General features: G+C 38.4%; 1 protein-coding gene and 1 pseudogene across 1 annotated transcript; both read right to left on the bottom strand.

Moving 5' to 3' along the window:
- LOC148740029 (uncharacterized) lies at nucleotides 1-8,499 on the bottom strand (annotated as a pseudogene).
- Nucleotides 8,500-9,402: 903 nt separating this feature from the next.
- On the bottom strand, nucleotides 9,403-14,197 carry LOC148740028 (uncharacterized). Its single transcript, XM_088748093.1, has 5 exons — nucleotides 13,968-14,197; nucleotides 12,368-12,669; nucleotides 11,975-12,089; nucleotides 11,674-11,796; nucleotides 9,403-10,685 (listed from the first exon to the last, which is right to left on the bottom strand). The coding sequence occupies exons 1-5, from the start codon at nucleotides 14,068-14,070 to the stop codon at nucleotides 10,057-10,059; spliced, it is 1,272 nt and encodes a 423-aa protein (XP_088604219.1). The 5' UTR covers nucleotides 14,071-14,197; the 3' UTR covers nucleotides 9,403-10,056.
- Nucleotides 14,198-15,924: the final 1,727 nt, after the last annotated feature.

Below are 15,924 nucleotides of genomic sequence, written 5' to 3'. Positions count from 1 at the left end.
TTTTGCATTGGTTTTTATTTATTCATTTATGAAAACATTAATTTAGTCATTTAATTGTTCTCTTTACGCTTATCCAATATAATATGTAGTGCTCGATATAGCTTCAGCAATTTCTTGACGAAATAATTGACTAAAACATTTAACTTACCTTGCATATCTTATTTCTGAGATACCTAATGGATGCAATCATTAATGGATGCTTCACATTTACTGGAAAAGATGTGTTGTGAGTCTGACTCAAAACCATTTTATCAAACGTGATTTTATCGAAAAGTTCTTATGGCATTAAAATTGTTGTCGGTGAAGATCTTAAGAAGTTCAAAGATTGTAGCGTTGCGGCTGGGGTGATGGTCAAGTTATGTTATCTTTTCTAAGAGAAGAAAAAGATACGCTGTTACTGACCATTTTAAAATGTTCATCTAACTTGCACCACAACGTGACATTAAATGGATAATATTATCTTCTACAAATTAAGCTTTTTTTTTCGAAAAAAGAACTGACTATTTCTAACGGATCCATAAGTTCAACGAGTAGGACTGGGATGGAGCGCTGTAGGTCCTAGCATCATAACCAAAGTCGTATTCAGTGTCAACGCCACCGTCTTCAACAAAGGAGGCAGGAACAGTTTCTGTGTTTCCAATTCCATGATCTGCACGTGCACAGTTACTTCCTCCTCCACCAATCATCATCACTGATCCATCACCATTACTCCAGCGACACCAAAAGCCGATGTTGTTGGCGCTTTGGATGTTTCCATTGCACTCAGCCTGTTGAAACCCGTCTGTTACATTGTACTGTCCACCATATTGAACCGAGCAACTTCCCTGACACTGATTACTGGCCCAGAATTTACCATTTCTAAAGTCTCCATAACTTGTGATTTTGGATCGGAATGTCTGTCCACCCAAACAGTTACCTTTGGTCTGTAACAGAGGAGTGTGGCTGGGGTCGTCACTGCGCGTGATCCTTAATTCTCTACCGCTGACCAATCAAAAGGCTGGTGAAATCACATCGTTGTTCATAGAGGGGTTGTTTACTGTGCAATTAGCAATTTTCTGGTCATACCACCATCTGCCATCGTCACGCATCCAATTCTTTCCATCGCTGTTTGAGAATCGAGCGATAAGAGTCCAGTCTTTGTTTTTGTCTCCCATGTGGCAGTAAATCTAATCAAAAAAGAAAATAGAGATTTTAATATGTTTGCATCGCTAAGCATAAGCTGGATTAAAGGCTTGGTTATTTTAACCTTCACCAGCAATACTGTTACAAATTCAAACCATGCTTTCCCCTTTATTTACTTTTATTGCTTACCTAAAATTCCATTTCCCCAATTTTTAGCCAGTATTTGCCATCCAGTAACTGCTTGTTATTTATTATTTTAGCCACTTCACCACATGAGTTGCGACTGTAGGATAAATCCAACAACAGCATTTAAGTTCACCCATCTCAATGGAGTATAGTATCATTTAATTCGAGTATCAAGGCTTTGAAGCCACTATTTCGTGCCTTCTACGATAATTTTTAAACCTAAGAACTTTCTTCTTGCTTCATTTTACAATTTCTTTAAGAGCCCCTTTAATACTCAAATAACCATTTTTCTAATCTCTCTACTTCAAGCGATTTCTATTTCTAAATCTTTGCACTTTGAAGCTTTTTGGACGAAAAGTATTCCCATCTCAGGGCATAGCCACACCAATAAAAGAACATTGATCATCTTTTCTGTTTGTAATGTCATTGCATGGGCAGCTTTATCTTATTCTACGAATTTCTAGATGGGCTATCGTAAAGGATAGTTATGTATTATTTTCCTCGATTGTAACCAATCGTGTGATGGTCTCGCCTTCCCCGTGTTTTTTTTTCTTGGCGAAATTTAAGCCGTGTTTTCCCGCGGAAGGTAAATATTCATTCAGCATTCCGCGATCGTTTTTTAATCAGCTTTTTCATCGGATAACGCGCAGACGACGTCTTGAATATTACATGCCGCGATAAGGGATCAGCAAGGAAAAACAATGAGCGTTGTTTGTTTCTTTTGCAGCCAGCTGCGTCGGAGAATATGTTGAAGCTTTTGAATCACTTTTTCGATTGGTGAGCGAGAGAATTTTGATCGTCATGGGATCAAGCGGTGGAATTAAAGCGGTATTTACTGAGTTCAATTAATCCTCGTCGCCAGGTTAATAATGTGTAATAATAGTTTCCTTCCGACTGGTTTTTATTTTCAATGGCTGCCCATCTTTTTTACATAATATCACAACACGACGGCATATGCTCGCTCTACGAATTTTACTCTTGGTTGGAAATGCATGATTTGCGTTAAGCATTTTTCCGACCATTGACTTTTACCAAGTCCTTCCATGTACGTATACAACTCCTCTACTATGGGATAAAAATTTTCAAGGATAAAATTCGAGTATACCTCCCCTCACCGAAATTTGCGCGCGTGAGAAACAAAACAAAACAAAAGAAACAAGCAGATCAGTTGAAACGACTTACTAAGTTTAATTCTTGAGATCTTGTTTTGGAATTAACTAAGCTTGATTCCTGTACTGACAATGGGTGGCTGTACCGTATTTGAATGAAGAAATATTTACATTCTCTTATGCTAGATTATAATCACAGACGGCTTGAATCTTGCGTCTTCATCGACTGAATTGCGTAAGTTAGCATTGATATACACTTCACATCTCCTTGAGAAGATGAGTCTGGGTCAGATTTCATATAATTAATTCTCCTAAAAAGTGACTTTTTCGAATACTTTTAGTGGCTATTTGTAGCCAGCGAAGATCTTAAAATGGCGAGATCCTAGCAGTAGGGCTTGGATCATATATGAGATCAAGTTATTTTAGCTTAGTACGAGACTATAACATATAAATAAAAATATTACAAAATAACATTTGTATTTATATGCCATTATATTAACAATCGTCAATGAATACGTACTTCACATCTCCTTGAAAAGATGAGTTGTGAGTCCGACTTAAATCAATTACGCTGGATGTTGTTTTCATATAGATATTCTAATAGCAATTAAATTGTTGCAAGTGAAGATCTAAGAATGTTTAAGGATCATAACGTAGCAGCTGGGGTGGTTGTCAAGTCATTTTATGTTGCTACGAGAGGGGGAAGATGCGCTCAGTATTACTGATCATTTTAAAATTCTTATTTGACTTGGATCACAAGTCATCCTCAACAAAGTTCTTCATTTCTAAACTAAGTTTGAAAAATGAAGACCTGATTATTTTTAACAGATCCATAAGTTCAACGAGTAGGACTGGGATGGTGCGTTTCCTTTTAGAGCATCATATCCAAAGTCATATTCAGTATCAGGGCTTCCGCTGTCATCAAAAGAGGCTGTGTTGGCTTCTGTGATTCCAATTCCATGATCAGCTCGCGCACAGCTACTTTCTCCTCCCCCAATCATCATCGCTGACCCATCACCAGTATCCCAGTCACACCAGAAGCCGCTCTTGTTGGCGCTTTGGATGTTTCCACTGCACTCAGCCTGTTGAGACCCATCTGTTGACTTGTACTGTCCGCCATATTGAACCATGCTACTTCCCAGACACTGATCATTGGCGTAGACTTTACCATCTCTAAAGTCGCCATAACTACTGTTTTTTTTATCAGAATGTTTGTCCACCCAAACACTTTCCTGTTGTCTGCAACTGAGGGGTATGGCTAGGGTCATCACTACGCGTGATTTTTATTTCACTACCGCTGACCGACCAAAAGGCTGTTGAGATCATATCGTTGTTCACTAAAGTGTTGTTAGTTGTTTCAATAGCAGTTCATTGGTCATAGCACCATTTACCATTAGAACATAGCTAGCAGAGTCGCTCAATCAAATTCATTATACGTAAGCGTGCTCACAATCCCGATAGTGCACGCTGATAGCGTCAGAAAATCCGACTTCGCCAGAATTTGTTCTTTTCGCCCGAGCGGCCATCGTTAGCGCGGGGAAAAATAATATATTTCGCGACTATAATGGATACTAACAGAAACTCGGCCTACTGGTCCGAAAACGGAGTCAATGTTTCGACCTTTTCCCTTGGGTTAGAGTTCTTAAATAAGGCAGAAAAAGACAAAAACAAAGGAAAGGGAGACTCGAAATCAGCCCCGTCACGATTCGCTTCAACTGATATTGTTGTCGGTTTTTCGCGTCGGATTTGATGCACAGTTCCACCGGCTATGTTCTAAAACAATTGGTTCATGCTTTCAGCTGTGCATTATCGAGTTATGGAGCACGTGGGAAGTTTGGAGAGCACTCAAGAGGCTAGAGTTTCCCTCGGCTATGGCCTCGGGCAAAACTTACACCTCTTTCGTGCTCACCAAACTTCCCGCTTGCTCTATAACTCGATAGTGCACGGCAAGGCATGAACCAATTGTTAATCATCACGCATCCAATTATTGCTTTCCCCGTTTGAGAATCGAGCTATAAGGGTCTATCTTTTAAGACTTGCTGTGATATCACAATTAACCTTACGATCATTGCAAATGCATTAAACCGTTAAAGTCAAGAAGAGTACAGTTATCATTTGGTTCTAAGCTAGCGAGAAAATTGAATCATCCTTTATAGATCTGAAGTGCTCTGATAGCTTTAAACCATTAGAATAAAAACTGAAATAGTAACGAGGAGGCTGAGGAGCTAGTCGTAACTCTAACCCTCACTGGGAGGGAAGGATGAGATAGAAGGATGAGAGGGATAGAAGGAAGGCACCTCTTTATGTTTCTTGTTTCTTGTTACGTTTCTGAGGATTCGTACAGTGTACAGGCGAGAGGACAATTGGACATGTACTACCCTACTAGGTTCACCCGATTAAACCAATCTCCAACCCACCCATCCACCCCACATGCACCACACTGTAATCTAGTGCGTGGGAAATTAACGTCTCCTAACACTAACCCTGCAGGAGACGGGACCTCCATTTATTCGTCCTTATCCGAGAAGACTAGAAAATCTAATCATTTGTTATAGAGAAGAGGCAGCATATTGTTCTCAATTATTTTTAAGACTTAGAGTGTTGGTCCGGCCGAGGCTCGAACCCTCGACCTCCCGCACAACCGAGTCCAGCGCTCTAGATTAGGAAGGATTTTTCTCTTGCGCGGATTCTTTCTTTAATTCAGATAAGTAACCTTTTTGGTTGCCATCTCGATCGTGCTTTTGACTGCAAACCAAACAGATGAAGCCCATTAAAAAATTAGTACTTCCTCGCGGGTATGTTGCACGAAATGTACTCGGCGGGAAAATGTCTATTCTGTAATCTATGATGACGTGTGTGAAGCTAAATTAGCGTCCATAAAGCTTTTTTTTTTTTTTTCGTCAGTAAGGCTAAGAAAAACATCCTGACCTCAATTTAACTTTTCATTTCGTTAGAAAAAATTCCCAAAAAGGATAGGGAAAAAATTCTGAAAGAAGAATGATGTCATTACACTCACAGTATACCTCAAATTCTTTGCTATAAGCTCGTAGCTTCCGGGACGTCTCCCCGTCTTTTTCTTCAAAATATATTCACAGGAACTTACTGAAAATTGCTAAAAAGTGGTTAATATGAATAAGGAATAGGGAAATGATTACGAATTATTCGATGGGATTATTCCAGCTGCGTATCAGCTCTTCATTGCATATTAATCCAAGGGGCAAAATCTGCTATGACGGTAACACCATTAACTGACAAACATTGATCTCAACAGTTTAGAACTCCAAGAATTAAATAAAAATAGCTATTTCACAGTTAAGCGTTCCTCAAAATAGATTTACAAGCGCATGCTTGTCTGTGATTGTCATTATCCTCCCTACAGGATATATCTTGAGACCCAAAATAATAATGATAACACTAACTAACAAACAAGCACGTTTGGTCAGCACCTTCTTCAAAATATGAAAAGTTTCAAGTTTAGTAATTAAATATACAATTAAAATACATACGACACCTATCCTCCTCAGAAACTACTGACGTGGTTGTTTCTGCTAGCCCGAAGCGGTTCCTCGCGCGACATATACTTCCCGTCGCTGTCATATTCAACTGGGTTGAATTCGAGGCAGCCTGGTTCATGGAGAGCCAGTAATGTATCAGCAGGGTGAAGGAGACGAGCACGTGAACATTCGACGCTTGTACGAGGAAAGCCAACAGTCTCACAACAGAGACTTAAAGCGGAGCCTTCATCCACGATAACGAAAGGTGGTAGCTTTTTGATAAAGGCCGGTGGCTCTGATGGCAGAACCGAATCGATACAAATCCGACGTATGATTAATAACATCACGTAATTGATATGCACCTGTTTGCAACAGCTACTTTTGGTATCATGTTGTAGAAAATACACTGAGCTTTAAAAATAGCAAGGACAAACAACTCAAGCCTATCATAATCTTTTAGGTTTATCAAGTAAACCTACTCTCCCTAAAGCAATCAGTATCAAAGGAGCTAAACCGATATCTAAACACACTCAAGATCAACGGCTCGCTGTGGAAAGACAAGAATGTATATTCACAAATTACACCTTTAAAAAGAGGAAAATGGGCTACGGACAACCTTACCTTTTACCTGTAAAGTTCTGAAAGCGTCTAGACTCCCAAGACCTGTGTTAGATAAACACACGTACCACTCAATATGTGACCTTTGAACGCTGTTTATTCGAAGCATACCATCTTTTACGGAAGCATCAGATAGAGTACCCCCAAGCTTACGCCGCGTGATTTTAGATGTCATCTGGCCTCGAACCCAAGAATAGAATATTGCTGGCTCGTTGATAAAGACTTCCCGGGAAGCTGAATACACGCTTATCTCGGTTGGAACAACACATCCCTAAATACCGACCGGTCCTCTGCTGCCTTTGCTTCCTTTTACGCCAATATATCCCTTTTTGTCCTTGACGACCCTTCGCTCCAGTCTCTCCTTTTATCCCGGGTGCTCCAAGAGACCCTGTATCGCCTTTTTCACCCTTTGCTCCTTGAGGTCCCACAGGTCCTCTTTTGCAACTTATGCCTGGAGCCCCGATAAACCCCAAAGGGCCAGGTGGTCCTTCCTTTCCTGGGGCCCCTTTCTCTCCTTTATATCCGGGATACGCAGGAGCTCCTGGCGGTCTCGAAGGTCCTGTCTGGTATAATGGGGGTTTATAAACTTTATCGAACTTGTCATTTATTTCTTGGCGGATTTGTTGTAAAGTTATTGTTCCTGCAGTTGGACTAGGAGCAATATTTCTTTCCTTTCTTTCGTAATGATCCACCGCATGTTTTCTCATTGCACCTTAAAAACCTGTTTATCAAACAGAAAAATAAGTAAGGGGTTTCAAATACTATTAAAAAAGATATTTTTCCATACTGGAGGTTTGAAGTTTTGAAATTTTTCAGCTTTAAGGTCGACGTCGCCTTTCACCAGAAAAAAATAAACAAGTGCGGCCCCTTCTTTAAATTACACAAAGGATGGAGGTCCTTCTTTTCAAACCATGAATATTTGGCGAAATGTTTAGTTTTCTAGGGTCCCAAAGGGATTGATTAAAACGAAAGTACTGAGACTAAGCATTCCAAAGCTCTAACATACATTAGTAATTTATTTTCTGAGTTTATCAGCTCATAACCAATTAGAACAATCCTCTCTCGATATCTCGTTCTGGACCCTTGAGACTGACCTATCTCAGGGCATCACTGTTCACTGATGTGTAAGAAAATAATTTTGTCAAGTCATGTCTATGTATAACCCGTAGAAGTGTATGGAATGTTATATTGTACTCATATTACTATTCTTTCTTTACGTAAGTAAATAATATGAATAAATAATAATGCCCCCATTGTTTAACAAATACCGACCTATTCATCCAGGCGAAATGATGAGGCTTTACGTTTGGCTACAGCCTATTATGATCTCCATGATTTCAAAATAATATCATAGTGCACAGCAAAAATTTTGGAGCTCATGACTAAATAGTGTGCCTGAGGCAGTTTAGCCATTTTCTCCATTTCATATTCTGACTCGCAGGGAATAGAATTTGAGAAGCTAAGCTAATTCATATCAAACCTCCAAAGTCATTTCGATCAAAGTGAATTGTTTTATGCTTACCGGTAAACGTTTTCGCTTTGTTATCGACGTTTTCATCTGTTTTATTCTTCATCTTCAGATAACTTTCAACAGCTTGAATGCGTAGTTCGTTGATATCCGTTCGCTTGTTGTTTATTTCTATTCTCAAGAATAGCGCAACAATCAGTAGAATTGAAATAAAAGAAAGAACAGATGAGCTCTTCCGAAAAACGCTGTCTGTATATTTTGCGCGAGCTTTATTTTTTGAGTCCATTGTAGCTTTTCGGGACTTTTTGGGTCTTCTGGCATATAACGTTTGTAAAATACCTCAAACAGAACTGACTTATTTTCTTCCGCTGAAGAACTGAACTTTCCGTGTGACTGATGTGGCTAAAGTTTCCTGTTTATCTTATTCTTCTGTCACGGCTGAGTTACTTGAAAAAAAAAATAAAATAATAATAATATGACACGCTTACGATTGGAAGCCGAAAACCTGCCAGTTGAACTCATGTTGAATATAATTGCATAATGTATGTTTCACCTAGAATTTTTTATATTTCTTTCTTTGTTTTTTATGTGGACTCAAAGGAAGTTGTTTTATTGACCTCGTTGACGTGATAATCGATTAAAAATGAATGCTACGTTTTCCGTTGTCTACTGTGACCTGCATTAATTTCGTGTAATAAATTTTGAGATATATGATATTACGCAAGAAAATATTTCAATCAACGTCCAAAAACACTGAATAAAAACTGAAAGTAGAAAAAAGGGCTTTTTTGAATAGTCACGTAGAGATGTTATGGAAGAGTCTGATAGGTTAAAGAGGAGATGAAAAAGTTTCCCTTGTTAAACTAGGGAAACCGAACTGAACCCCCTTGAAAATAAAGTTTGGAAGTGACTGTCTTTGCCAATGAGATTACAATCAGCAAGATTTGGAATGGAGCATTGATATTCATGATGGCAAATTGTTTTGATCCCCTACCTATGACCTCATGCTCTCACCACTCGTTCATTTCCGTTCGCTTGTTGATCGTCTCCATTCTGAACAACAGCCCACCAATTATTAATCGTCTTTGCTATTACGCATCGAGAGAAAGCTATTTGCTGGATAAGGCTCAGTTTTCAAAAATGTAAAGAGGACTATACCAGGTCACGCAATTGGCTTCTTGTGAGAATGGAGAGGGATCAACTGTCTTTAACAGAGTTTGAAGGAGGTACTATAGAAAATTCACTGCCAGTGAGAGGGATCATTAGAATGCTACAGGGCCTATGGTGGGGATGGGGTTGGGGGGGGGGGGGTCAGGTAAATTTTATTGTGACACACACAACTAACATCTTCTAAATCCCCCTTCCCCCTCCCCTCTCTGGCGATAAAAAATGACCAGTGCCAAAGTTATTAGTTCCAGGCCTCCATCTTGTTTATACCTGACATCACTACAAAATCATTAATGAATACTTCACATTTCCTTAAAAAGATTGATGAGTTGTGAGTCTGACTTAAATTGATTTAGAAAATATCTACAAAGTTCAAATGGTAAATTTGCCACCGTTACGATTATAAAAGCTGAAGTTTGGAGCGTTAGCTCCGCTCCAACGAAGGGTTGACACTCGAAACGTCAGCTTTTATAATCGTAACGGTGGCCAATTTACCATTTCAACAAGAAAAATTTTCAACAAGAAAAAAAAAAACAGCGTTACCTATAGCTGTTATTTATACGTAGATGCGAAACAATATCACTTATCCTCGTTTTCAAATTGCATTTCCACGCTAAATACTTCGCCTCGTTAACCAATCAGATAGCTAGATTTAATTCAACGATGCAATTCTAAAGGTAATTAATTTGTTTCCAGTGAAAATCTAAAGATGTCTACGGAACGTAGCGTTGCGGCTGGGTTGATGGTCAAGTTATTTTATCGTTGCTATGAGAGGAAAAGGTTTGCTATTACTGACCATTTTTAAATGCACATTTAACTTAAATCACAAATCATCCTCTACAAAGTTCTTTAGTTCTACACTAAGTTTGAAAAAATAAAGGCCTGATTATTATTAACGGATCCATAAGTTCAACGAATAGGACTGTGATGGAACGTTTCCTGTGACAGTATTATATCCAAAGTCATATTCAGTCTCGCTGGTTCCGAGGTCAACAAAAGAAGCATTGTCAGCTTCTGTGATTCCCATCCCATGATCAGCACGCGCACATCTACTTCCTCCTCCACCAATCATCATCCCTGATCCATCACCAGTACTCCAGTCACACCAGAAGCCGATCTTGTAAGCGCTTTGGATGTTTCCACTGCACTCAGCCTGTTGAAACCCGTCGGTTGACTGGTATTGTCCGCCATACTGAACCGTACAGCTTCCAAGACACTGATCATTGGCCCAAACTCTGCCATTTCTAAAGTCGCCGTAGCTGGTGATTTTAGATCGGAATGTTTGTCCACCCAGACAGTTACCTGTGGTCTGTAACAGAGGAGTGTGACTGGGGTCGTCACTGCGCGTGATCTTTATTTCGCTACCGTTGACCGACCAAAAGGCTGTTGAGATCATATCGTTGTTCTCTGAAGGGTCGTTTGCCGCTCCAATAGGAGCTTTCTGGTCATACCACCAGTTACCATCATCACGCATCCAATTCTTGCCATCGCTGTTTGAGAATCGAGCGATAAGTGTCCAGCCTGCAAAGAAAGAACACTTCTCATTTTTTCTGTTTTTCATGACATTGTATGGACAGTTTTATGAAAGGATAGTTATTTGTTCTTTCTATAGCTTGTAACGAATTGTGCAATGATCTCGCCTTTCTTCTGTTTTTCTTGGGGTTAGCAGTAAAAAAATAGCCGTTAAATTTTTACTGATGACCACAATGAGAAAATATTAATTATAAGCCGTAAATAGATCAAGATTTTTAACCGTAAGCCGTAGAGAAAAACTGAGTGAGGCACTTTTTCTGTTTTACCGTCTGATATCCATTGCCAGAAAGTTGAAAAAATGGTTGCTTCGATTTAACATGGAATCACTCTAATAAATTTTGTGGATTGATGTTTGAGTAACAAAATTTTTTTACACCATAATCATCAAGAGGTAAAAAAAAAAAAAGAAAAGAAAAAAACCAGAATTCAAACTCATCTCAGCGGTGAGAACTTGTAATGAGGGATGTTCTAATGCAGTGGCGGATCCAGGGGGAGGGTCCGGGGGGTGCGGACGCCCCCTATCCGACCTGACGCTTACAACTTTGAGACTGGAATTCTTACATCCGAAGTATCGTGTATCACTTTTTAACTGGCTGATTCTTTTACTAATGAATCCAAGTAAACGGTAAGCGGCCAAGCAATTATAACGTGCAACCGCGACTGGTGGAAGGGGGTGTGGGGGAGAAGTAATTTGCCTCAAAAGAGTCTAACAGTCCTTTCTGAACCAAAGTTTGGACCCCCCCAATCAAAAATTCCTGGATCCGCCCCTCTAATGTCTTGGAACTTGGAGGATATTATCATCCCAACGTTAAGGTTCCGTAAGCGAAAATGATATTGGCCTCTTGACAAAGCACTGTTAGTGAAGCAGACATTGGTTTTCAGGTGTTGCAAAGCCTAGATATATCAAATAAAACAAAACTTGTAAAGAGGAAATAGTTAGAGCTTGACAAACAGATAAACATCAAATATGGTTTACCTTTACATGTTTTTCCATCCCCAATAAATCCACTTTTACAGGAACAGCTGTAGGAGCCGTAAGTGTTATGGCAGTCTGCATTAACCTCACAAGGCCGAGTGGAAGAACTGCACTCGTCAATATCTGAAGGAAAAATGAAATTAACCTTTGGGTAAATTAACAGGAGAATTTGGAAATATACGGTAACAGCAGGATAACGGCAAACAATTAAGATTTGGGGCAGTCTCCTGTTGTGGAAGAGAATTATACCATCAGTTAAGTTTGAAGCAGTCTTGTAAATGTGAACTTAATTGTGTCTTACCCGTTTCACAATGTTCCCCAGTGTATCCTCTCGTGCAAACACACACGTAACTGTTCTTCTCGTACTGTGGAGCGCATTTCCCATGGTTCTGACAAGGCCAACTGATACATGGAGACTAAAGAAAACATATAGCAATGAGAAATAAACGCGGGTGATGTGGCATAAGCTCGACAGTCAAAATAAATCTTATTATGAGCCATCTTTCCAAATAAAGTCAATATCCCTTAGTTGACCTTCCCCGCTAATACCCAAAATCCATAGTAAGTCTTTCGCTCAAATAACCCCTCTCCTTATTTCTGCAATCAACCCCACTCCATACGCATTCAACCGCGTGTAATTCATATCCTCTTCCTTTCAAAAACACAGAGTGAACAGTTTTCATTTGCAACTTACTGCGATACTATAGTGATGGTGACTCTGACTGGGGATGAGCTTGTCTGAGTTGTTGTAGATATCCGATGGAAGCAATTCACACAGAATTTTGCCATTGATATCATAAAATGCAGCCAGGTTAAAAGAGAAACATGAAGGGATATTGACACAAGCAAATCCACATTCGCTGCCTTCAACAACATGGTCCAAACCAATAGTAGTGATGTTGAGGAAGAAAGACTTGTGACGCTCAAAGTTGACATAAACCATTTTTTCATCTCTGCCTCGGCTAAGAGGTTTACCTTCAACCAGTGCATCAACGACTTTTGTTTCCAGAAATGAAAAAAAGAAATGAAAAAAATTATTGCAAGTTTCCACTCATGCCCAATATATCATCAGAATTCTAAAACACGTGTTAGAAAAACTCTTATCACTAGAACTAGGAAACAACTCCTTGAATTTTTGGGAAGTCTTAATTATAAGACCATTTGAAGTTGTATGCTACCATCATCCCCATGTGGCCGAAATCTGATCAGTTCCCTTGCTTTTTAATTAAGCAGTTTTATAGCAAACTGTGAGTAATTTGCCAGACTGTAAAATGGATATGATAAAATCATTAATTCTAAGGGCTTTTTGTATATTTGGCATAACAGATCACATATCAATTGACAACCTGTCGTAAATGTAAATATACCCGGGCTGCAAGTTGTCTATCAGTTCAGACAGCAATAAACAGAGAGTCCACTATTAATGACAAATTGATTATTGATTAGTTAGCGAGAGAGATATATTTTTTTTAAATTTTTTTTTCTAAAGTTTTTCAAGATTTCAAATTAAATAAGTTATATCTAAAAACAAACTAACTTCACTACACCAAAATTTGCTTTTCTCTGTTGTCTTGTAAACTGACAACGTCCGAAATCTGACGTGCTTTCGAAAATGAACCAGTCAGTGTTGGCAATTTCCACATAGAAAAGATATTGTTTCGACTCTTCATGATGAGAACTTGTCAGTGACAACAGTTCAGCAAAAGGAATGAAACAATTATGAAACAATTTCATCGTCGTGAATAACTTAACTTTATAAGTGTTCTTAAATACTCCTCACTTTATTTTTAGTAGAAGTTGATTTCCTTCCTACCTTATGTCCCTTTGTTAGGACGAAACAGTTGTAAAACTTAAAGAACATGCAACTTTTGAAACAGATGAATGAATAATCGAAATGTTCACCTCATATTCCTCCACCTCTTTTTTCCTTTTCTTTTTTCATCTTTTATTTTACTATTATTTGGTGAAACACTTTCTTTATAATTGCTCTTTCTATAAGGGGATAAAACATATCGTATCGTAGTCCCATGTATTGTGATAAAAAGTTAATGTGTCTTGGTAATAATTTTGAACGGTTCAAACAAGACACAGGCTGGGAATTTTTTTCCTCTACTCCGGAAAGAAGATGATCTTCACTGCATTCTATTCTGGAATAGTTGAAAGAGAGTACCGTGGCGATACGAAGAGCCAAAATAGAAGAAAAAAAAATATACTTTACGTGAAATGTTTGAATGCTATACCAGCAAAATATTGAGTTTATGATACAACTTAGGAGAGAATGATAATTAAATCACCTTTGTCTGCTACAGCCCAGCCAAGTAACCATTCCACTAAAAACACAGACACAAAACCAAACGGAAGGAGCGACAAAATGGAGCTTTTCCTTTTAAAATACATCACGGCATACGACTGAAATATCTCTTATGTTGACAGACTATTGGTGCACTGACTGTTTTAGTTAGTTGCACGACTGAACATCGCGGTGTGGGTCCTAACACAACGACCATTAGAAGATCACTTCCCTTGTTCGTTTCTGTAAAGCAGAGCAGTAAATATTTAATGCTAATTGGCTTAATTAAGTTCTGTGATTGACAATGCTCCTTGCCCCATGCAACGGCACACCTAAATACTTAACTATGACGGGCCTTAAGATAAAATCACATTACGCTTATGTGGTAAAGTGATTTACGTGATGGTCCATCGCGCTTAGGATAGATCAGTTATCGATAACAAACCCACGTTCATTATTAATTTTTAAAGATGATTCTTCGGCATTTTTGTTTTTTTTCAAAGAAACATCATTTAGATACACTTAAGAACATCTTTGAGGCAGTCAATTCTCTACTTTCTGTTCTTTCAAATAACCTCTTCTAAATGTTGTTGACGAAGAAACGATTACATGCAATCTTTACTTTCCAAAATGTTTCTCGTTTTACAGTGATATTAATGGTATTAATGGAATGAGGCAAGATTTTCTCCTTAAAACATTCAAAACAAGCCCAGTTATTGGCAGGTTATGATATATAGACGTAGCATTTGTGCGTTTTCTTGTTTACATCTAAAGTTTTCATTGATTAACGATTAACGTAGTAATGGGTGTTTGGAAGGGAAAAGTAAGGAATAAAAATAAGGAAATAAGGTGATCAGAGACTTATAATTAGTAGCCTCGAGAACAGTTGTATATTTTTTTTTGCATGAAGTGCGAATGTCTCTTCATAAGACAAACAGATTAAAGGCAGTAATGGACCAGCAGGTATCAATTTAGCAGGTGAAATTTAAACATGGATTGCAGAGTTCACTTTTCTTGTATTCAAAATGCAAGAGTTTCCTATTACTCAGTTTGAATTTCCTGTCTTTTCCACTTATTTTCGTGGTCTATTGTCAGTCCATAAGCCTTTGCGCGCGGTACAGTAATTACTCGATTTAGCGCCCCCTTTCAGAACGTGCCCCTCAGTGATACTACACAAAAAAATGTCTAATAAGATATATATAAGATATATATATATATATATATATATATATATATATATATATATATATAATTATGACAATTTTTATCTATCCTCCCTTTTTAGCGATGTCTTTTCTTTTTTTCTTTCCTATTACTGAATAATAAACAAAGCAAGAGGTCGCTTAGAGCGGAGAGTCAGCTTTCGGAGGCGGTATTTTTCTAGATGAATGTGGGGATTTGTCTCTCTTAAATGCTGTTTTATGGCATCGATCATCAAACATGAAAAAGCTTTAAAGTACTCAACTCAGACGTCAACCATATGGCTTGTAGACGTAAATTTCGTAAATAACTGAGTCCACTTTTTGTTCATTGTTGGGTGGAATTTCGAAATGTGCAATTTAAGTTAACTGGCTGAAGTAGAAGTTCACCGTAACCACAACATATTTTTATATTTCTATAATCTTCTACCCTACTTAAGCTAGTCTGAATAAAAACATCATGAAAGAAGAAATTAGAATTTCGCGCTACGCCGAGATTAAAAGCTTGTATAGACCACTTTCATAAATGGCTGCCGGATTAATATTCTTTTGTTTAAATTTAAATTTGCCTGGGTGGCCTCGCTTGAGATAATGTATTCTTTTGAATTTTGTACTGGAGAACGAGGCCACCTAGGCAAATTTAAATTTAAACAAAAGAATATTGATCCAGCAGCCATTTATGAAAGTGGTCTATATTTACAGTCATGACGGCAAAGGCAAAGCAGGTGTCAAACGGAAAAACTATTTTCAATGTAAGAAACC

The sequence above is a fragment of the Stylophora pistillata genome, chromosome 2, assembly GCF_964205215.1.
Source record: "Stylophora pistillata chromosome 2, jaStyPist1.2, whole genome shotgun sequence".
Lineage (NCBI taxonomy): Eukaryota > Metazoa > Cnidaria > Anthozoa > Scleractinia > Pocilloporidae > Stylophora > Stylophora pistillata.
Note: the sequence above shows the minus strand (reverse complement) of the source record. Positions and strands in the feature narration are given on the sequence as shown.